This window comes from Apodemus sylvaticus, chromosome 6 (assembly GCF_947179515.1).
Source record: "Apodemus sylvaticus chromosome 6, mApoSyl1.1, whole genome shotgun sequence".
Taxonomy (NCBI): domain Eukaryota; kingdom Metazoa; phylum Chordata; class Mammalia; order Rodentia; family Muridae; genus Apodemus; species Apodemus sylvaticus.
In genome coordinates, this window is record NC_067477.1 from 11,770,469 (window position 1) to 11,793,594 (window position 23,126).

Genomic DNA, 23,126 nt, shown 5'->3' on the forward strand with positions numbered 1-23,126 from the left:
CCCTGAAAACTGATGGAGACAGTTGCATGAACCTGGAGAGAGGTAACTAGTCACGTGGCAATGAAAGGATAGAAAATAATACAGCCTAACTCTAATGACCCCAAGAAGTCAGAAATTTAAAACACTATCTCACTTTGTTAGAAACTAGGTAAAAGGTCACATTCCAGAGCCTGCCCTTTGTTTAGAGCTAGCTGAAAGGCCTTGAATAGGTGATCCTGCCCCCCCCCCCCCCCCCCCCCCCCCCCCCGTAACAGGAAATGGGCTAAGCTTATCTTGCTTCTGTAAATTGCTTATGCCATTACCCCTATGCAGGAGTTCACGCAGCTATAGACATTCAAAAAAATAGGAAACTAGTTGGTCCACTGACCAGGGGCTCCGATAATTTAAACTGATTTGCCTAAAAACTATGGAGTGGTACAAATCAATTGGCTCACATTTCTCGGGCTCTCCATGCTAAGAATTGATTGGTTTGTGAGTCGTAGGCTTTGTCGTAAACTTATAAAAGCTGTTGAGATTGGCTCACATTTCGTGGGCTCTCCATGCTAAGAAATGATTGGTTTGTGATTTGTGTGCTTTGTCGTAAACTTATAAAAGCTGTCGCAATTTGGCACTCATGGTCCACAGTCCTCTAACCCTGCCCAGTGTACGGCTGTGGAACCCAGAATTCTGGAATAAAGAAATCCTCATGTTATTGCATCGAGACCGTTTCTCTCGAGTGATTTGGGTGTTGCCTTCCGGGGCGTGGGGTGCTGGGACACCCTCGGTTTTTGGGGGGGTCTTACAGCAGGACTTAGAATAAATGGGTTAAGTTATGAGCCAGTCTGGGAACAAGCCCAAGCGTATGGCCTAGGCAATCATTCATAAAATCTTAGGGTCATTTTTTCGGGAATTTGAGCTCGTTGGAAAAGCCTGCAGTTACATGAGGCTTCAACCTCAGACAGTACAAACCTGGAAATGCTAAGGCAAGAAAAAAAAAAAAACTTTGAAATGTATTGTTGAGTTTTCACAAAAGTAAGGAAAATCCACAGCATCAAAAATAAAGACAATGCAGCCCAAACAGGACAGAAAGTGGTGTTGAAGCCACAAACTACCCTGTAACTTCCTTTCCAGCTGTTAGCTGCCATCCACACAAAGCCTTGGGTCCCCAGCCGGAGGAAAGCTGAGGTGAGTGAACTCCAAGTATGGGAAGTATGGGAAGAACCTGCTACTTTAGTAACAGTCTACAATGTCCAGATGGAACCCCAAGCTTGGTGCAAAACAGAGGACTCCCTTTCTCAGCAGAACTTCCGTTTCTCCACTGACCCCCCTCTGGGGAGTGTCTCTAAGCACTGGGGTCTGACCTGATTTTTCCTGCAAGTGCTACTACATGACTCAGCCCATAAGTCCCACTCAGCCATATGATAATTAGGTATTATTATGACCAATCAGTTCTTTCCGCCTGTAACCCCCAAACCCTTACATACTCTACCCCTGAAATACTAAAGCTGTCTCACTGAAGGGTCTCCAGAAGTCCTTCTGTCATAGTCACGGTCGTCTGAGCCCTGCTCACTGCTTCTGCTCCCTCCACCGTGTAGGCCAGTGACCTCTGAGGAGAGAGATCCACAGCTGGTGCCCAAACAGCAACTCCTGGACTCAGAGTTGCTCCCCCAGAGGGCTCCAGCATTTTTGCCTGACCAGCTTGAGGATCTGTCATCCCTGTTCCTTCCTTTGCTTTACTTTTGTTTGATCTTAGGGTAGGGCATCAGTGCAGTCTGAGGAACAACTGAAGCCTTTCAGTCCAGTCCAGGCGACTCCCTGACATTGGCTAAAGGTCCCCCTACCTTCCTTCCAGACCCTAACAGCCTGACTGAGTGTAGGTAATAACCTTTACACCTCTCATAAAAAAACCTGGTCACACAGTATCAGTTTTTAAAAGTCACTAGGATGGTTGCCAGTCTCTTAATCTGTTTGTGCTCATTGGGGCATTTTCAATCTCCGCCCCACCCCCACCCCCCCAGCAGAAGTGCCGCTGGAACACTGAGCAACACCCAGCGGCACTTCCAGTCTTTTCTATAATGGCAAACTCAACATCTCATCAGAGGATTTCCTAATTCATTCCCTAGCGCTCCACTTAAATGGAAAGGACTTCAAAGCTCCCGAAAGGAGAGCCTGGGCTTCGGGACTGAGGAGCTTTACCTCGCACCATGGGTCATATCAACAGATATTTCCGACCCTGACCTCTGGATGTGTGATGCCTGGATGGGTCATAAAAAGGAAGCCCAAGAAGGCTGTGTTTGCCCCTCTCTTTCCTTCCTATGATAGCTGCCATCAGGCCACGCATAGGGCAAACACAAAACCTAAGGATGACCCGCTAGAGGACAAAACACAGGAGGATAAAGGGGAAGACTCGAATGAGGAAGAAGACCCTGAGACTTGTCCAGTGGCTGATTTAGCCACTTTAGAAAAGACAATTGACTTAAACAGAAGTTACTCCCTAGCCAATACCTCTTCCCCTTTACCCTCCTCTTCCACTCTATAAGCCCTCATTGGCTACAAAGGACAAAGACCCAGAAATTAAGACCAAGGCTCCAAAAGACATCTAGATAAACTCTTCTTCACCCCCCCCCCCAACTCCACCCAGCCACAACACCCACCATGACCAATTTGGTAATCTCAGAGACACTGGGAACAATTATCCTCAGCCCCCAAAGCCACAATGTCCCAAGGATACTGAACTTCTCCCACAGAGACTTTCCTGGTTAACCTATGTGTATCCAGACAATTCATGCCCCATAAACCAAGTCTATTTTACAAAGGTTCAATAACAACCTTTTAACCACCCAAGACTAGAGAGATAAATGCTGATCTACTCTTCCTAGTCCTCTGTACAATGGGAAGCCCTTCGAGATGAATGTTAGATTCAGGGACCAGCAGTCTCAATTAATCTGGACTCCCGAGATCTCTCAAACACTGGACCACCAAACAGGCAGCATACACCAGCTGATATGAGGTCTCCAACACACATACAGTAGAGGACTACCTGGTCTGTGATCATTCATAGATGATGCACCTAACCTTCATTCAAGATACTGTAGACCCCAGGGAGTTTAGAGGTCAGGTGGGTTGGGGGGTGGGGACATCCACATGGAGACAGGAGCGTGGGGAGGAGGTATGGGATGTGGGAGGGTAGATGGGGTGAGGGTGAGAATAAAATATGGAATGTAAAAAAAATAAATTAAAAAAAATGAAATAATCAACAAATATGACCACAACAAGGACAACTCCCTTCAGTTAATAAGTTGTTACTTACTATGACCAATTGTTCAGCCAAGGTAATTTCTCCACAGGGATTCAGACCTGCTAGCTGCTTTGAGCAGGTCCCCTTATGTCTACACCACACCTGGGACCATTTAACCCCCTTGTCCATGGGGCCTGGAGAGGCCTTTTCACACTCTCCTAAAACAAAAACCAATAAAGACTCTCCCTTATTTCATACTAAGAGAACAAGCTAGTTTAGACAGAAAAACAACAGACCCTGCAGCCAAAGCAATGCTTGTAAACAGTCTTATTTAGGAAGGAATGACCCCAGAAAATGGGCAGGCACGCCAAGGACTAAGAAACAAATGTAACAATAAATGGATTGTAGCTACCCATGGTACTTGGAATGACTCATATTCATTCTCCTCTCTTGCCCAAGTCTTTGCAGCCGCAACATGGTCTAATGCAAGGTGCTTTAAATGTGTAGAGACTGGACATTGGAAAGGAAATTGCCCCAAAAATGACCCAACTGCCCCCAACCCTCCCAAATCCATCTGTCCCTGCTGCAGGAAAAGCATTCATTGGGAAAGGTTGACAAATCCTAACATAACAAAGATGGCAAGCCCCCTGCTACCTCTCAACTCCTTGTGGGGCAACCCTCAGCCTCACCAGTAAGAGGGAAGAAGCTACAAGTCCACTGGTCACTAATATACTGGAAAATAAACTTTCAATAAAATTGACAAAGGTTTTAAATGCCTAGTAGACACAGGCAGAAAAGACCATCCTAAGATGAACCGAGGTTCACCCTCACTGGACCCTCCTCCAGGGCCTCAACTGATGGGAGCAGGTGGTCTCGCCTAAGCATTTCCTAGCCATGACTTTTATAAGACTGTTCGTCCCCTGGTGGCTGATGTGGCCACTAGCCTGCTGGGTAGAGATATCTTAGAATCTTAAGAATCTTAGAATTCAACGTGGTCCTTGCTAGTGGAGAAAAGAATGCTTCCAAATAGAAAATTACCAAAAATATCAAAAACAAAAGAACCACCAATTCTAAGGGCTGCAGCTGAGTAACTTACTCCCTGCCTAGAATGGCTCACAGAAGATCCTGTCTGGGTGGAACGATGGTCATTAACCAGGGAGAAACTAATGATTTTACAATTAGTTAGGCACAAGGTAGACACGGAGCACATTCATCTTTCCAGAAGCCCCTGGAATACCCTGGTTTTTGTAATGAAAAAGGAGACCAGGATCTGGAGGCTTCTCAACATGGCCACCCCTTGCCTCTGTTATACCTAAAAATACCCTGCTATTAATTTTAGACATTAGAGAGGTGTTTCTTTTCAATACCACTCCATGAACAAAAATGCAAACACCTTGACTTCTCTGTCCCTAAAGTCAATAGTTCAGGACCAGCTGACAGAGTTGAGTGGAGAGGAATAGCTCAAGGCATAGCTAACAGTCCCACAATTTGCCAGGAACCTGTAACTCACACACTAAAATGCCTTATTACATCAGGTCTCTGTATATATCATTATGTGGATGACCTATTAATATGGCAAGATAAAAAAAGCAAGATCAAAAACTAACTCTAGGGCTGGAGAGATGGCTCAGTGGTTACTAGCACCAACTACACTTCCAAAGGTCCTGAGTTCAAATCCCAGCAACCACATGGTGGCTCACAACCATCCATAATAAGATCTGACGCCCTCTTCTGGAGTGTCTGAAGACAGCTACAGTGTACTTACATATAATAAATAAATAAATCTTTAAAAAACAAAACAAACAAACCAACCCTAGAGAATTTTAAATGACAGGCCCAAAGAGCCCTAATGAGGCTTTACAATAACAGAAGATAAGATCCAACTCATTCCTCCATCACCTTCCTAGGGACAGAAATCATACTAACCTTAGTCCAACCAGCTAAGTCTGTCATTAACTTCCCCAACCCATTAACTCTAAATACCCTTCAAAGCTTTTTAGGCAATATTAATTGGCTTAGACCTTGACTCCCCATACCGACTAGCCAATTACAGCCTTTATTTGATTTGCTTAAGGGTTACAAAGACCCCCTCCTCTCCTCAATCCCTGACCAACCATATTAAAAACTCCTCCCTGCCGGCTGGTGGTGGCACACACCTGTAATCCCAGCACTCTGGGAGGCAGAGGCAGGCGGATTTCTGAGTTCGAGGCCAGCCTGGTCTACAGAGTGAGTTCCAGGACAGCCAGGACTACACAGAGAAACCCTGCCTCGACAAAACCAAATCCAAAAAAAAAAAAAAACAAAACAAAAAAAAAAAAACAAAAAAACCCCTCCTCCCTGGCTCACTATGATCCACAATAACCAATCCAGATCCTTATATTCAATTCTTCCCCCACAGTAGTTGGAGCCTTCTATCAACCTCAGGGGATCCTAGAATGGCTCCATACACCAATAGAGGGAACATCTAATACTAACTGAGGTTGGCCTTTTATCCACCATAAGGACAGGAAGAGAGTGCACCTTATAAATTATAAGTAAAGAATCTAATGTAATTATTTTTCCTTTTGCTCTCCCAGACATCCAATGGCTCCTGAGAAACCATGCCTCTTTTGCTAATAACCTCATTGGCTTCCCAGGGCAGACAACCACTATCCCATGGATAAATTGCTAGCAAATATATCACTCTTTAGAGGGCTCCCTCCTTGACTATTCTCTTGGGGCTCTGAGTCATATTTTTCCCTCACACAGATAAATCTCCCCAATTTAAGGAACCGAATGCCACCTTCCTGATCCTAACACATCTAAAGACTGTATTAGGAATATTTACTCTGTATTCAGACAGCACTTATGCAGTCAACCTACTCATTAGCTAGCTCTATCCTGTATCAGATTTGGTGGTAACCCTCTTTCCCTACCTTTTCAACAATACTTCAAGCTAGAACACATCCCAAGATTATCAGCCATATACTGTCACAATCATTCCTCTCCACACTCCTTTCTAATGGCAACACATTAGCTTATAAGATTGCCACAACTGGTCACCTCTCATCACCAAAGAACTCCATCAGCTGACCCATATTAATCTGATTCAAATTCCCAATACCCCCACAAAACACCTTACACACATTCTTAAAACTTTCTCTTCTTATGACTACCTAATTGGCACCCTGTTATACAAAAACTGGATACCAATCCCGGAGGCCTTAAGACCAGTGCCCTCCAGCAGATTGACATCACCCATATTCAATCATTTGGTAGGAAAAAAAATGTATTAGTTACCATAAATACCTATTCCCATTTCATTTGGGCCACAGCACAGACTAATGAAAACTCAAAGAAACTAATTAATTACATGCTCTTCATGTTTGCTATTATGGGGGCCCCTCTTCAAATCAAAATTGATAATGGACCAAGAGCCACCAATTCCAAATTTTCTGAATAAAGTTGACAAATTGTCCACCATATTTATATCCCTCACAACCCTCAGAGCCAAGCCATCATTGAAAGACCACATCAAATATTAAACAATTAATTAAACAAACACAAGGCTCCCTACCACCAAACACGCAATTAACCCGGTGCTATTCACATTTGCTGGGTTAAATGTCTAGCTACCCAGGATGGACTCCCACTGTCCTTCACTGGAGTCAGCCATCACATATACCCATCCTGGCAGGTGGAAGAACCTAGTTGATGGGTGTTGGAGGGGGCCCAATACCCTGTTAACAGTAGGAAGGGGATTTGTTTGTGTCTTCCCACAGGACCAACCTCTGTTGGATACCAGCCTGAAATGTCCAACATGTCCCCTCCAGGCAAAAAGACAGGCGATCGAGGAAAAGGCAAAGAAGTGATGCAGGCACCCGAGGGAAGGCACACAACCAGATCACCTGGAAGGATATTTCTGCCATCAATGACACAGCTCTACATAGCTGCTCTCCACAGGCTTCCTTCTCTGCCATTCTAAGGGCTGTTTTCACTCTGCTTAACACCAACACCTCAGCTGGCTCCACCCCCCACCCCCGCACAACATGATGTTCTGGCAAATTTAAGTCAGGAAAACATCAAGAAAGAAATCAAATAATCGGGACCAGAGATTGCCCACTAATGGGATATCAAGAACCTATAGCGGTAGTGATATACCTGAATGCCTGTAGATATGTTCCAGATAAATATGCTTATTCTCCTTACTGATGCCTCATGTCTCAGAAATGTTGGTACCTATGAGGGCTGCCACTACTTCAATCTCTGCAAGATAGAGTAATGATTGACTGTGTGACCAGCTGGCACCAAACAGGAGAGAGGAGACCCATTTACTTGACGGTAGTGATGGTAACTATGCCATAATATGTTCTGTAGATCCTTGGAGTGATCACTGGTGTGTTGGGGTGACAGGCAAGTTCTATCCAAGCAGATTTGCTAGATCCCTGAATGCTGATTTTCATATCTCTCCACAGTACCCGTGGCTAAGCCTGTGTTGATTCATCACCATATTGTCTTACAGGAAAAACAAATGGAGGAACAAACAAAATCAGCAGCATCCTGGAGTCAATACATTCAATATACTGCTGCCTTCCTCCCGTCCACCACACACCCAAAAATGCCTCTCACGCTTTCTTTTGTGCCTCTAGCACCCATCCCTTGCTTGTTGCAGTGCCCACAAATGCTTCTGTGAATTCACCAACTGTCTTAGTTAGGGCTTTACTGCTGTGAACAGACACCATGACCAAGGCAACTCTTTTTGTTTGTTTGTTTTTGTTTGTTTGTTTTCTATTTGGTTTTTTTCGACATGGTTTCTCTGTATAGCCATGGCTGTCCTGGAACTTACTCTGTAGACCAATCAGGCTGGCCTCGAACTCAGAAATCCTGCCTCTGCCTCCCAGAGTGCTCGGATTACAGGCATGCGCCACCACCGCCCAGCTGACCAAGGCAACTCTTATAAAGGATAACATTTAATTGGGGCTGACTTACAGGCTCAGAGGTTCAGTCCATTATCATCAAGGTGGGTGCAGGGCAGCATCCATGCAGGCATGGTGCAAGAGGAGCTAAGAGTTCTACATCTTTATCTGAAGGATGATAGTGACTCTCCTAGCTCCAGGCAGCTAGGAAGAAGGTCTTAAAGCCCATGTCCACACTTGCAAGCTTCTCCAACAAGGTCACACCTACTCCAACAAGGCCACACCTACAAATAGTACCACTTCTGGGGCCAAGCATATTCAAACCACCACACTGACCACTAGAAATAACAACTATCTGTACCTCTATGACATTGCTCTCTTTGATCAAACATCTACCCTACTCCTTTACCTCTTTTCTAGGCCTGCATCAATGGCCCACCAATGCATTGCCAACCAAACTGTTACCAGTTTGACTTGTACATTACTCCCTTTCTTCTTTTGGTGTAAGGGAAAGATAACCTCTGCATAGACAGCTCAGTCCTTCCCACTCATGTGATAATTAGGTACTATGTTATGGCCAACCATACTTTCCTGCCTGTAACCCCCCAAATCCTTATATACCCTATCCCTGAAACAATAAAACAGAGCTGTCTCACTGAAGGGTCTCCAGAAGACCTTCCATCATACTCTCAGACATCCAAACCCTGCTCACTGCTTTTGTTCCCTCCACTCTGTGGGCCAATGGCCAACAACCCCCAAGATAAAGGCACATCCAATCGATAGCCAATGACCTGTGGAGGACCCTTGATGCTACTCCTAGGATATTGGCAAGGATATTTATACTAGGCTAGGAGGACAATAGAGTGGGCTCAGATAAGCATATTTACATTTGGGCTAATACAAAGCTCAAAGCAAACAGAGCTAAGGAATGTACAGTACTTCATTTATCTTGGTCATTCTGATAAGGCCCAAGACTTAGGGACTTTACGACTTTGTTTTTTGTTTATTGCCTTGTTTGCCTACTTTGTCTTGATCTAAGAACTGACCCGGTTCTTTGCAAGTACTTAGAATGGTATAAAAGCAGACCTGGGGGTGGGGGACGGGTGGAAAGATGGCTCAGTGGTTAAGAGCACCAACTGCTCTTCCAGAGGTCCTGAGTTCAAATCCCAGCAACCACATGGTGGCTCACAACCATCTGTAATGAGATCTGATGCCCTCCCCTAGTGTGTCTGAAGACAGCTACAGTGTACTTACATATAACAATAAATAGATAAATCTTTAAAAAAAAAAAAGCAGACTGGAAAAAAATAAACCCGCTTCGGCCTCAGCACTGGCTGGAGTCATGTTATAATATTGTCTAATTGTCTTTTCTTTCTTTAACCCTCCCTCCCTCCCTCAAGACCCTGCTGACTGACTGAGCTGGCTTGGTCAAAGACCTCCACATCCAAGACAGACACAGTAAGAAGCTGGGATGCGCATCTGCAGCAAAAGGTATAACTTCCAAAGATCTAACCCTAAGTAAGAGTAAGCCAGGAGAAGAAGGCCCTGCTGTCAACAGAATGAATAAAATGGAAGGCTCTTGCTCAGTAGTACATAGAACATATGCATAGCATGCACAAGGCCCTGGTATAAGAGAGAGGGAGACAGGGAATATTACCAATAATAATCTGCCCTAATCAGCATCAAGTGTAGAGTTTTCTTCTCTACTTCAATGATGTTACAGTCAGACAGTTAGTCTGAAGACTTGTGTGCTGGGAGCACTCTAAACTCACTAGCAGAAGTAAACCATCTATGGAGCAGTCTCAGGTCTCACATATTGCAATCAAAGAGCTCAAGTATTGCTGGGTCATAGGAAGACACAGTCAGGTCTGATAGGTGCAGAAAGAGAGGTAGGTGAAGTTGCTGCCCATGGATGAGAGCCAGACCAACAGAGTGATCTGTTCTACCTTCCTGGCTGTCACTGAGGCAGGGTTGCCTGCCTTGCTCAGGCTGGGCTCCAATTCTTAAGCTTTGTTCACCCTCACTTCTGCCTCCGAGTATGGGCCATCACACATTTCTGTTTTCATGCTTGAACTCAAAAGGTGATCTTGAATATACGATGGCATACCAGACATTCAGTACTTGGAAAAGGGACTGAATTCAGCACCTCTGAAACTCTTGTGCACCTCTGACTACATAACCGCGTCACAGGAACCTTGCTGTGAATCAGAATCAAGCTGACCCTTGTTTATCATATTCCCTTGTTAATCCTAACTTTTCTCAAGTTTGTGCACGCTTGAGGACTGAAGTGGACAGTTTCTAATGGTGACTCAGCACATGAAAGTCTGCCTTCAACCTTCCTGACCCTGATAATCTTTCATCAGCCTCAGAGACTAATGACCATACTTGAAAGACTGAAGATTAAGCTTTTTAGCCACCTTGTTATTTTACAATAAATGAATGATTATGCAAACAAGAATGACCAGTGGGGTGACCTATATATTCTACCCACCCTCCCAGTCAATCAACTTGAGCAGAAACTATCTTTCCAAAAGTTGCTTGGCAAACAGGGAACAATCTCTGATCAAATACTCATCAGACCAGAACAGTCCCACAGCAAGAGTTGCTTGCAGCACAGGCCTCCAATAAAGCAGTCCATCCATGGACACAGCACATAGACACAAGGTCTCCTGACTAGCCAAGCAACACATGCTCTTTTCTGATATAAAAGCAGTCCTTCCTCAGTCTGGCCTGGAGACATCTTCTGCTTATTTTCTTTTGCATTATTTATTTATTTGGGATGTGTGTGCACACACACTGTACATGCTATGTGCAGATCAGAGGATAACCTGCAGGAGCAAGATTTCTCCCCTTCCACTATGTAGGACCTCCAGAAAGAACTCAGGTTGGCAGTCTTTAGTCATCAAGAAGACTTTCTATTTCTTGTTTTGTTTTGTTTAGAGAGAGGGTTTCTCTGTGTAGCCCTGGCTGTCCTGGAACTTGATCTATACACTAGGCTGTCTTCAAACTCAGAAATCCATCTGCCTCTGCCTCCCAAGTGCTGGGATTACAGGCGTGAGCCACCACTACCTGGCTCAGCTCTCTGTTTCTTTAAGATGACTCTGGCCATCTGTGATCTAACCTACTGTTAACTCTCTTTCTCCCTCATTCATAACTTCCTGCACCACATATGCTGGCCTCTGGCTAACAACAAACCCTCCTGAAACAAAAATCTAGTAAACCAAACTGTTAAGGAAGCCTTGGTGAGAATGTTTAGAGTGGTAATCCCAGAACTCAGGAGGCTGAACCAAGACAGCCATGAATTCAAAGCTAGCCTGAACAACAGAGTGAGGCCTTGTCTCAAAAACAAAACAAAATTGTTAAGGAGGATTCTATTTGCTGAGCAGTGGTGGCGCACGCCTTTAATCCCAGTACTTGGGAGGCAGAGGCAGGCAGATTTCTGAGTTCGAGGCCAGCCTGGTCTACAGTGAGTTCCAAGACAGCCAGGGCTACACAGAGAAACCCTGTCTCGGGGTGGGGGGCAGGGGGGAAGGAGGATTCTATTTAAAAGGTACCTGGACTGGTTTTCTGGACCTACACCAAAGCCTTAGGCTGGCACCATCCACCTTCTCAGGCACCTTGGCAGGCTGCTTTTCCTTTATACATAGACAAAACCACATCAGGAGAAAGTGCTCTTTGTGAGCCGGCTCTTGGCAACTGTAAAGTCGGACAAAGCTTTCATTATAAGCTTCTTGTGGTGAGCCAAAGCTCAACAAACTTCAGCAGTAAATGCAAAATATTCTGAAATGGTTAAGAAGGCCAAATAAGACAAGAATCACTTCTTTTTCCTTCTACACTTGAACAACTGTTAAGTTTTCATATTACTTTTAATGACCTGGAGGTACAAAGGTTCCTGCTTCCTTTGAAAACTTCCTTAACTCTCCTCTGCAAAATGGAACAAGGTATGATGCCTGGGCTGAAGGAGGGAATCCAGGCATAAACAGAACTGGCTGGGTAACACAAATGACTCAGGAAGATGGACACCTAGACTGCCAGGATTAGCATTAGCTGTCATGTGACAGGAAACAGTAACCCCACCCTGCTAGAAGCTAACTCTTACAAGGCAGGCAAGTGTTTCAAACCCAGTTACCCCACAACCCTAATACCTAAAGTGTTGACAAAACCACCACTTGCAGTGAAGCAAGATCCACTTCATTTCCTGTCTATATTCTTACCAATTGTTGAAGGCCACTTATTGGAAAATATCCTGTAGCATAGTTTAGCCAGCCCAATCCCAGACTAATCCAAAAGCCAACATGATGTTCAACAGGTTTTAGAGTATTTCAGGTTTGGGATTTTTAGATTGATGACACTCAAACAGTAAAATCTATGCAAATAGTCCAAAATCCAAAAATTCAAAAGGTGGAAACAATTCTGGTGTCAAATATTCCACACGAGTGACCATCAGCCTATGTATCTCTACCATGAACGACCGCAGTGCCCAAATGCATTACAGGTGTCTCCCCACTCGGATCTGTGTATCTGCCCTTGTTTGTGCTAATGCCACATGACTTACTGAAGCTCTGTAAGTTTGTTTCCCAGGAGATCACAGTCTCCTAGCTGCCTCTTTCACACTTATATACCGACTATTTTAGTCATTATAATTTCATCTAATTTTAAAATCAATTTGTTAATTTCTATGAAAAATAAATGTGGGGCTGGGTAGTGGTGTGCAATGCCTTTAATCCCAGCACTCAGGAGGCAGAGGAAGGCAGATCTCTGAGTTCGAGGCCAGCGTGGTCTATAGAGTGAGTTCCAGGACAGCTAGGGCTACACAGAGAAACCCTGTCTGGAAAAACCAAATGTGGAGAGGGTGATCAGGGCTGAGAATGCAGTTCAGTAGGTAGATTGTTGGTGTGGCACACGTGAAGGCTTGTGTTTGATCCCCAGCACCACATAAACCAGGAGCAGAGGATGCACCTGCGGCCCCAGAACTTGGGAGGTATAGGAAGAAGGAGCGAGTAAGTTAAAAGATATCCTCGACTACACAGAGGATCCACAGAAGACCCTCTCTGAAAAAGGAAAAAAATAAACCTCATATGTGCACTCATATACAAGCTTAGAATTAAACTGAACTACAGGAATGGAGAGATGGTTCAGAGGTTAAGAGCACTGGCAGCAGCTGGGCGTGGTGGCGCATGCCTGTAATCCCAGCACAGAGGCAGGCGGATTTCTGAGTTCGAGGCCAGCCTGGTCTACAGAGTGAGTTCCAGGACAGCCAGGGCTATACAGAGAAACCCTGTCTCAAAAAACCAAAAAAAAAAAAAAAAGAGCACTGGCTGCTCCTCCACAGAACTGAGTTCAGTTCCCAGTACCCATGGGACAGCTAGCTCACAACCATCTGTTAAGGGAATCCAATATAAGAATGAACCAAGACAGATAACACAGGCTGACCTGGAACTTGCTCACAGTAGCTTTAAACTCATATCATCTTCCTGTCTCTGACTCCTAAGTATAGCAATTATAGGCAGAGTTGCCATTTTCAACTAATATGTATTTCTTACTATCAAAAATATTTTAAAATTAAATTTCTACCATCAATGAATGGAAGTAATCCATGGTAAGGACACATGGGGCCTCCATATTGCAATGCTACTAACATATCAATGAACAGATACCATAGGCAGGGGCTATCACCAGATCCAGGAGCTACATCCACAGGAAAGGAAAGGAGAGACATGAGGCAAGCACCCCTTTAGGTGCAAGGAGACACAAATGTCTGCATCATTTTAGAAACTACCAGATTAGAGTTAATGAAACATTCAGCACTCTAATGAACCCTGACTCTTCCAACTGAAAAATCGGATGGACACGTGCAGGCTCAGGGCCTTTCTAATCCTCCTGCTAAAACAGGCTGTCATATGAGGATCACCATCATGTTGGGCAAGCTCATAAAATCATTGCTAAGTGTCACATTCTTAGCAAGATATCCCCTGCACTTCCTGCTGGCTGCTACCACCTCTCTTGGCACTGATGAGCCTGTCTGGCTTATTCTGCTTCATTTGCTTAACGTTTTTTAACTTAGCTTACTTCTCTTATTTTTCTGATCCTTCCTTTAGACTATGAGTTCTTCCACAAGGGCAGAAACTGTACATAGTGTTTTCTACACAACCCTAGGATCCTGGATGAGAAAGAATACTGACTCCAGAGACACCTGCTGGCTGAATTTGCTGGGAGAGCAAGCATGGAGACAGCGTGGGACTGAGAGCTAGGAATCCCCCTTGGGCATCACACCAGGTTTCCTCCTGAAGGCAAGTTCATGAAATTACAACAGCAAGCTGAAGACTAAGCAAAGAGACATTGTATATTTAGAATCAAATCAGACAGTTAGACACTCTGGTCTGTCTTCATCTGCTTGGTCTGTGCTTATGCATGCCCTAGCCATATAAGTTAACAAATTGGTAACATTTTGCACTTGTTATTAGAACCTTGTAACATTTTCTTCATGATTTTTGACAGGAAGTAGAAATTCTTGTGTTTCCATCTGCCCCTTCCTACCAACTTTGGGATTGGGGGGCTGAATTCCAAAGGCACTAATTTCAAAAGTCCATGGCAGCTATATTCACCACATTAAAAGTCTACATCCTTCTTTAGGGACATAGCTACATTTTAAAAGACGATATTTCAAGGGGTTGAGGGATGGCTCAGTGGCTAAGAAGGCTTGTTGTACAAGCATGAGGACATGAGTTCAAGTCCCCAGCACCCATACTCCCCAGCACCCATGTTTAAAAGGTGGGTGTCTGCACATACCTATAACCCCAGCTGAGACAGATGGATGTGGAACCTCAATGGTCAGCTAGTCTATGCAAAATGGCAAGTTTCTAGTTCAGTAATAGACCCTGTTTCAAGGCACAGAACAAACAGAGATGGAGGAAGATGAGACTGATGTTCTTTTTTGGCCTCTCTCTCTATATATGTTTTTCATCTGATTACCCATGGATGGGGGTGTATATGTATCAATTTATATACTTTATATAAATTACATTTCAATGAAAAAGCAAAATGTACAGTTCAACTTGAACTTGTGGAGGCATACTCTAGGACTCATAAACTTGGTGACTGTCCCACATGGATTTGTAAACATGTATCCAGTTGGAATGGCAATGCTCCCTTAATCCAAGCGCTTGGAGGCAGAGGTGGGCCGACCTCTGTGAGTTCATGGCAGCTTGTCTAAATAGTGAGTTCCAGACAATTTCACAGAGGGAGATTGTTGGGTTTTGGTTGGTTGGTTGTGTTTTTGTCTTTAAGCGTATTTGGCACTATAAATATCAACTGGATAAAGCTGGCTAACAGTGAGTACTCAGTTCTTCTATACTCTCATTTTTCTAGCTCCTACTTTTATTACTTGGAGTGTCTTATAAATACCAATTTGTTCTATTTCCTCCTTCCCATACAGTGAAGCTCTGTTATTAGAAAAAGACACTTAAGACTCCTGTCTTTTTTGTGAACCAACTCTGTTATTATGTAACATCTCTTTTTACCCATTATCTCTCCCTTAGAAGACAATCTTGATAGTAACAAATCTACTTTCTATTGATTAGTATTTACATACATGGTGTATCTTTTTACTAGCTTTTCTTGTTGATGGAAGGTCTCACACAGCTCAGGCAAGCCTGGAACTCGCTATGTAGTCAAAGCTGGCCTTGAATTGTGATCCTTGTTTCTGCCTCCCAAGTGCCACAGTCGTGTGCCACCAACACAGTGCACAGCTTCCATTTTTCCCCCATTTTTTTTCTAAAGTCATGTTCTTCCTATTTAGCCCTGGCTGGACTGGAACTCACTCTCCTACTGGGCCTCTCAGTCTTAGGGTTTTTATTGCTGTGGTAAAAAGCCATGACCAACAGCAACTTAGGGAAGGAAAGAATTATTTCAGTTTATATGTCTCTATTACTGTCCATCGTGAAGAGAAGTCAGGCAGGTAAACAAGGCAGACACCTGGAGACTGGAAGTGGTATGGATCATGGAGGGTCACTGCTTACTGGCTCGCTCCTCAAGATGGCTTGCAAAGTGTACTATTCAGTCACCTGGTGGCTCTGCACACAGCGAGCCGGGACCCTCATCAGTCATCACTCTAGAAATGCACTACAAGCTTACCCACAAGCCAAACTAGTGCATACGTGTATTTGCTCTGTCAAGGCTCCTTCTTTCAAAATAATGCTAACTCGTATGAACTTGATGTGAAACTAGCCACCACACATTAACTTATTTTCTAAGACAGGACCTCCAGATGAAGCTGGAACTCACCTTTTCAGATAGATTGGCTGGCCAACAAGCCCCCAGATCCCTCTATCTCTGCCTCTCAGTGCTGGGTTAGAGGCTTTCTGTGTGTAGTGCTGTGGACCTGAATTCAGATTCTCCTGCTTCTTTTTTTTTTTTTTTTTTAAATATTTATTTATTTATTATATGTAAGTACACTGTAGGTGCCAGATCTCTTTATGGATGGTTGTGAGCCACCATGTGGTTGCTGGGATTCGAACTCATGACCTTTGGAAGAACAGTCAGTGCTCTTACCCGCTGAGCCATCTCTCCAGCCCTCTCCTGCTTCTTCAGCAAGGACTACCCACTAAACTATCTCCCAGGCCTATCTTCTTACTTTTAACTTACTTACATCATTACATTTTAATTGAATTTTTCACTAATGCTATATTTTTTCACCCTTTCTGTTGGCTCACCTTTTTGTTTGGTATGTAGCATGTGTTGTGGTGTGTGTGGTGTATGTACCTGTTAGTGTACATGTGTGCATATGGGTATGCATACATGTATGTGTTTAAAAGTTGTTTTTCATTTACTTATTTATTCTTATGTATGCACAAGCACATCCCATGGCACACACACGGTGGTCCAAGGACCACTGTGGACACTGGCTCTCTCCTTCCACTATTCTGCCAGTTCACCATCTTTGTTTTCAGTCAAGTTTCTCACTGAAACTGAACTCATCCTTTTGGCTAGCTGCTGGCCCATGAGATTCAGGAATATCTCTCTGTCTCTCTCTGTCTCTCTGTCTCTCTGTCTCTCTGTCTCTCTCACACACACACACACACACATGCTTTTGCACCTAGTTTTCATGTTTTTTTTAAATCTGCTCCAATAATTTCTGTCTTTTAGATATGTTTGAATCACTTGTGCTTAATGTAACTGCTAGTATATATAGATTTTTTAAAAACTGTTAAGTGGTTATAATATATTCATACATATTTAACTGTATGTGTGATGAGAGGGAGGGAGAGAGGAAGGGGGAGAGGGAGGGAGAGAGGAAGGGGGGGAACACGCACTCTGTCCTGAGCCCAGGGGTCTTGTACATGCTAAGCATATGCTTTCCACACTGAGCTCACCCCTAACCACACACACCTTTCAGAGTTCACCTCTGCATACAGAACGTATGAACCTCAGCACCACAGAGCACTGACTCACGCTTTAAGTGTCTTCCATATTACTACAGCTACTGAAAACTCAACAGGTATGCTCCTTGCTTTCATTTGTCAAATGCATCTTAAAGAACTCATAGGGGACAAGTGATCTATAGTATTTCCCTAAACATTTACTGTAACTTTTCACTCATTCCTGGTGCTGTGTTTCCTCTATCTGAAGAACTTCCTTAAACAGTAATTCCTAAGCAAGTTTTGACAACCAGTTTTCTGTTTTCCTTCATCAAAGAATACTTTGTTTCTCATCCCTCCCTTCTCCTTGTTTTTTATTTATTTAATTACTTATTTTAGACAAGATCTTGCTGTGTAACCCTAGCTGGCCTGGAACTTGCTGTGTAGACCTGGTTGGCCTCAAATTCAGAATCTTCCTATCTCAGCCTCCTGAAGCTAGTATCACAGGCTTTTAACCTCCTAGATTTACCTTGGGTTGGTTTTTTTTTTTTGGATTTGTTTTTTTTCCAAGACAGGGTTTCTCTGTATAGCCCTAACTGTCCTGGAACTCACTCTGTCAACCAGGCTGGCCTCAAACTCAGAAATCCGCCTGCCTCTGCCTCCCAGAGTGCTGGGATTACAGGCATGAGCCACCACCGCCCAGCTGTTTGTTTTTTTAAGATTTATTTGTTTGTTTGTTTAATATATGTGAGTACACTGTCACTGTCTTCAGACACCCCAGAAGAGGGCATCAGATCCCATTACAGATGGTTTTGAGCCACCATGTGGTTGCTGGGAATTGAACTCAGGACTTCTGGAACAGCAGTCAAGTGCTCTTAACCACTGAGCCATCTCTCCAGCCCTTGTTTTTGTTTTTTGGGTTTTTGTTTTCTTGTTTGTTTGTTTTTGAGGGAGGGTCCAATTAAAATCATAGCAGTCTGCCTGTTTACCTTTCCAAGTGCTGGGATTCCAGGTGTGAGCCCCGATGCCCAGCTTTACCTTACTTGTAACAGACATTTCAAGGCGGGGCAATCCTTGTAAGTTTTGTTTGTTTTGAGAAAGGTTTGTTTTGAGAATTGGTCTCGAACTTGTGGAATTTCAAACAAAATATATTAATATTTACCAGATCCTCAGTCTAAGTTCAAATGCTAGTGCTGCCATTTCTTAAGTGCCCATCTGCAGGTGAATTACTTACATGCTCTGTGCTTCAGTGTCTCCATGACAAATGTGGATGATAACCTACAATCCTCACAGGGCTTGTGAAGATAGAATGAGTTTGTGTATGTAAAGGTTTCCAACAGTGCCTGCTATAAACAGTTTTGTTATGTTTAAACAAACACAGAAAGCTGGAGATATGGCCAGTGGTAGAGTGCTTGCCTAGCACGCATAAGGCTCTGAATTTACTCTCAGCACCTCAGAAAGAGAGGGTGTTGGTAAGGGAGCACAATAGGTCAAGGGACTGCTCACCAGGCCTGGTAATATGAGTTCAACCCCCTGGACCCTCTGGGGAAGGAGAGGATGGACCCCTGGATTGTTCTCTGACTGTCACATATGTGCGCGCGTGCAAACACACACACACACACACACTAAACAAAAATAAAAATTACAAAAGCAGAGATTCATTTAAGTTAGTTTTTAAAAACCAATTTTAAATCAAAATTGTAATACTTGTGTTGACTAAAACAAGAGTTTTATGCGCTAAACACAAAAGCCTTGCCTTAGTCCTCAAAAGGCCACCAACCACAGACATGGTTACATGGTAGAAACCAAACTCAGTCTCATACAAATAACATATTTAAAATTCAAGTGCCTGGGAGACTAAGCCATAAGGATTATGAGTTCCAGGCTAGCCTGGGCTATATACATAGTGAGGATTTTTCATTTTGTTTTGTTTTTTGTTTCTAAGGTTAAAGCTATGGCCTCCATGTGAAGTACCCCATGTTGAAAAGTTAGAACCCTAGCCGTAGAAAGTGCAGCTACAGCTGGTGCATCCTCAGAGGCAAAGAAAAGCAGGCTTACTTCAAAGTTGTACTTCTTCATCTGGTTGAGGTGCCGGCAGTACAGGTAGAGCATGCCGATGCTGCTGCCCACCGCGATGTAGTCGCCGTTGGTATCCAGGGCTGTGAGGTAGACCACGATAGAGCGAAAGCCTCTCTGGATCTTTGTGGGAATGGCATTGAGGAGATAGTACAAAGGGCAGAATTCTCGGAATGTTACAGGCTCTGAAACCGATGCCATGGTCAAGGTTTCCACAGGTGCTCTTCAGACGGGATGAATGTTTATCTGTCATCTAGGGAAACCTGCAGGCTACAGAATACAGCATCGTAACTCTTTCAGGCCTCGTCATGCCAAAAAATAATAATGTTTAATTGTGGGAACATGATATTTTCCGGCAGATAAAAATCATAGCTGGAGGGTCTGAAGAGACAGCTTAAAGGTTAAAAGCATGAAATGCTCTTGCAGAATACTCCCCATGTCAGACAGCCCACATCCTCCTGGATTCCAGCTCCCAGGGATCTCACGCCCTCTTCTGGCCACCACCCACATTGCACTCATGGGCTCGTACATGAAAGTTGTTTTTTTTTTTTTTTAAAGATTTATTTTATTATTATATGTAAGTACACTGTAGTTGTCTTTAGACACACCAGAAGAGGGTGTGAAATCTTATTATGGATGGTTGTGAGCCACCATGTGGTTGCTGGGATTTGAACTCAGGATCTTCGTAAAGGCAGTCAGTGCTCTTAACCACTGGCCTATCTCTCCAGCCCACGTACATGAAAGTTAAACTAAACTGGGGTGATAGAGATGGCCCAGCAACCGCTGACTGTTCTTCCCGAGGCCCAGGTTCAGTGCCCAGCACCCTCGCTATGGCTCACAATCGTCTGTGACTCCAGTCCCAGCAGACTGAAGCCCTCTTTTGGCCTCTGTAGACAAAGTATATGCAGACCTACATGCAAACAAAACCCATACATAGGAAATAACAATAGTAAAATAAGAATGAAAAGTGAAAATAAACCTTTAAGAAAGGAACTGTGGCCAGAGTTTAAGCAGAGAGAGTAGGTGAGAAGTGAGGTGGCTTCAGCATGTGAATTTCAAGCACGCTTCAGTTAGTACTGGCTCCGAACACAGGGTAGAACAGAAGAGCAGAATGCACAACTCTCTTCAAAGAGCTTATGATCTAGTCATTAAGGCCAATGCAGAGAGAGAGGGAGAGGGAGGGATACACACACACACACACACATACACACACACTACAGGAATTAACTCTGGGTTTCCGTGAGAAGATGCAGAATTAGTGTGAACTGAAGTGAGCCAGGAGCAGGTCTCTCTTGAGAAGACTACCACGGCACTATCCTTTTCCAAAGCACTTCTCTCTCTTGCCTAAGTAGTCTCAAGGATCATGCCTGAGTTCATTTTAATCTTCTTAGATAGGCAGAAGAATGCTTGTAATCCCAGCATTCAGGAGACTGTGGCAAGAATATTGTTCTAAGTTCAAATTTAGCCTGGGCTACACAGTGAGTTTCAGGTCAGCCTGGGCTACAGTGAAAACACTTTTCAAAAACAAAATCTCCAACTTTTCTTTTTTTTTTTAATGATGCTTTTTTGTTGTTTTTTTTTTAAGATTTATTTATTTATTGTATGTGAGTACTCAGTACACTGTCACTTTCTTCAGACACCCCAGAAGAGGGCATCTGATCTCATTACAGATGGCTGTGAGCCACCATGTGGTTGCTGGAATTTGAACTCATGACCTCTGGAAGAGCAGTCAGTGCTCTTAACCACTGAGCCATCTCTCCAGCCTTCTAACTTTTCTTAATAAAGAAAAAAAAATGCAGCTTCAAAATCACTTGCAACCCCTGCCTAGCCAAAAGAAGCCTAGAAAAGACTCTATTGAAACTTCCAACAATATAGTCCACCTGTCTGAGCAAGACATGGGAGAAAGCCTGTATTAGAACTGTTGGTATCAAGAAGCAGCTAGGCAGATCACTTCCAAACCCAGTGACATCACCCATAGGCCACAGGGACCGTGCATCTGTTGCCATGGCAACCACATAATCCCAGCATCCACTTCCTACCTACCTGCGAGCAATCACAACCTAAATAAAAGGCAGACCCTTCCTGACCTTCGCCCCTTATTTCTTCTCTCTCTTTTCCCCATTGTCTCCATCACCCCCTTCTCCCCCTACCCCCACAGTAAACTTCTGCCATGTGGATCTGCATTGGCCTGGTGTGGTCTGTCCAGACTCAAGCTGAGATTCCAACACAAGAACAATAAGCCCAGCCTAGAGATATGAACTCCCCTGTTAATGTCTGGTAAAAAAGCAGGTCCCCATAGCCACCCCAGTGTTTGGAACCCGGTCACCCTGCAGCTCCCACCTGCCCCTCAGTGAACTAAATCAAGATACTCCACCCACACCAGCACCTGAGCTTAACAAAATTCATTCATTTAAGCCTTACTCTGCCCTAGCCCGTGGGTGGCCTCTTCTTCAACTTTCAGAAGAAAGCACTGAAGTAAGACCCAGTGGGGACCACAAAGCTGAGCCTTGACCACAGCTCTGATATAACCAACAGGTATACACTGACAATCTGTCTGATTCAAACTGGAGGTATAGTTTACACCTTCAGATTTTGTCCTAGTTAGGGTTACTACTACTGTAACGAAACACTACGACCAAAAGCAAACTGGAGAGGAAAAGGCCTATCTGCTTTACGCTTCCACATTGCTGTTCATCACTTAAGGAAGTCAGGACAGGAACTCAAGCAGGCTGGGAACCTGGAGGCAGGAGTTGATGCAGAAGCAAAGGTAGAATGATGCTTACCGGCTTCCTCCTCATGGCTTGTTCAGCCTGGTTTCTTACAAACCCAGGACCACCAGCCCAGGGATGGCACCACCCACAATAGACAAGGCTGTTTCCCATCAATCATTAATTAAGAAAATTAGTGCCTTACAGGACCATGTACAGCTCGATCTTATGGAGGCATTTGAGACCCCTCCTCTCCGGGAACTATAGCTGTGTCAAGCACAGGTTCCATGAGGCCTTCTGAGCCCTCCTGAGTAAGCTCTTGGGATGCTCAATTCACTATCCCTTTGAACAGTGAGTTCTCTATTACTCTACGCTCGAGTGCCTGAGTCCTCTTCGGATTAGGTTCTTCAAACCCGTTCTCCCCTGAGTGCCTTTAATGATTTTTCTAAGTACCCTTCAGCTTCTGCTACAAAGGAGGGCCTCAGCAAACAGGCTTCTGCTAAAATGCCCATCCTGCACGAGATCTGGCCTACCCACCCGTCCCAACACAGCACTCCTTCGCTTTGCTTTGTCTACATGCTCTCTAGACTTTCTCAACATGGAAGCATGTGTACAAACACAGACACACAGGTGAGCTTACACAGGTAAGCCCCATGAGAGCAGAGGCCACAGTGCCTCACTTACTCCCCCGAGAGCATCTAGAAAAGGGCTTGGGATGTCAGAGGCACTGGGCAGGTGTGCTCCGAGAAGATGAACACGATGAGAGGATAACAGGGAAGTAAAGAGTGAGTGGCAGGAATGGAGCAGCATCACATAGCTTTTGCTTGAGGCTGGGAAAACACGGATATAATTATCCAGTTTCCACACATAGTAA

At 44.1% G+C, this 23,126-nt stretch overlaps 1 protein-coding gene across 3 annotated transcripts in view; it reads right to left on the minus strand.

Moving 5' to 3' along the window:
- Window positions 1-23,126, minus strand: part of Tecpr2 (tectonin beta-propeller repeat containing 2) — a 104,732-nt gene that overhangs the window by 74,773 nt on the left and 6,833 nt on the right. For all 3 annotated transcript variants that reach the window (XM_052184996.1, XM_052184994.1, XM_052184995.1), the window contains exon 2: window positions 19,527-19,814. In XM_052184996.1, coding sequence (XP_052040956.1) covers window positions 19,527-19,745 — 219 coding nt within the window. In that variant the 5' untranslated portion in view covers window positions 19,746-19,814. The remainder of the gene's footprint in view (window positions 1-19,526; window positions 19,815-23,126) is intronic.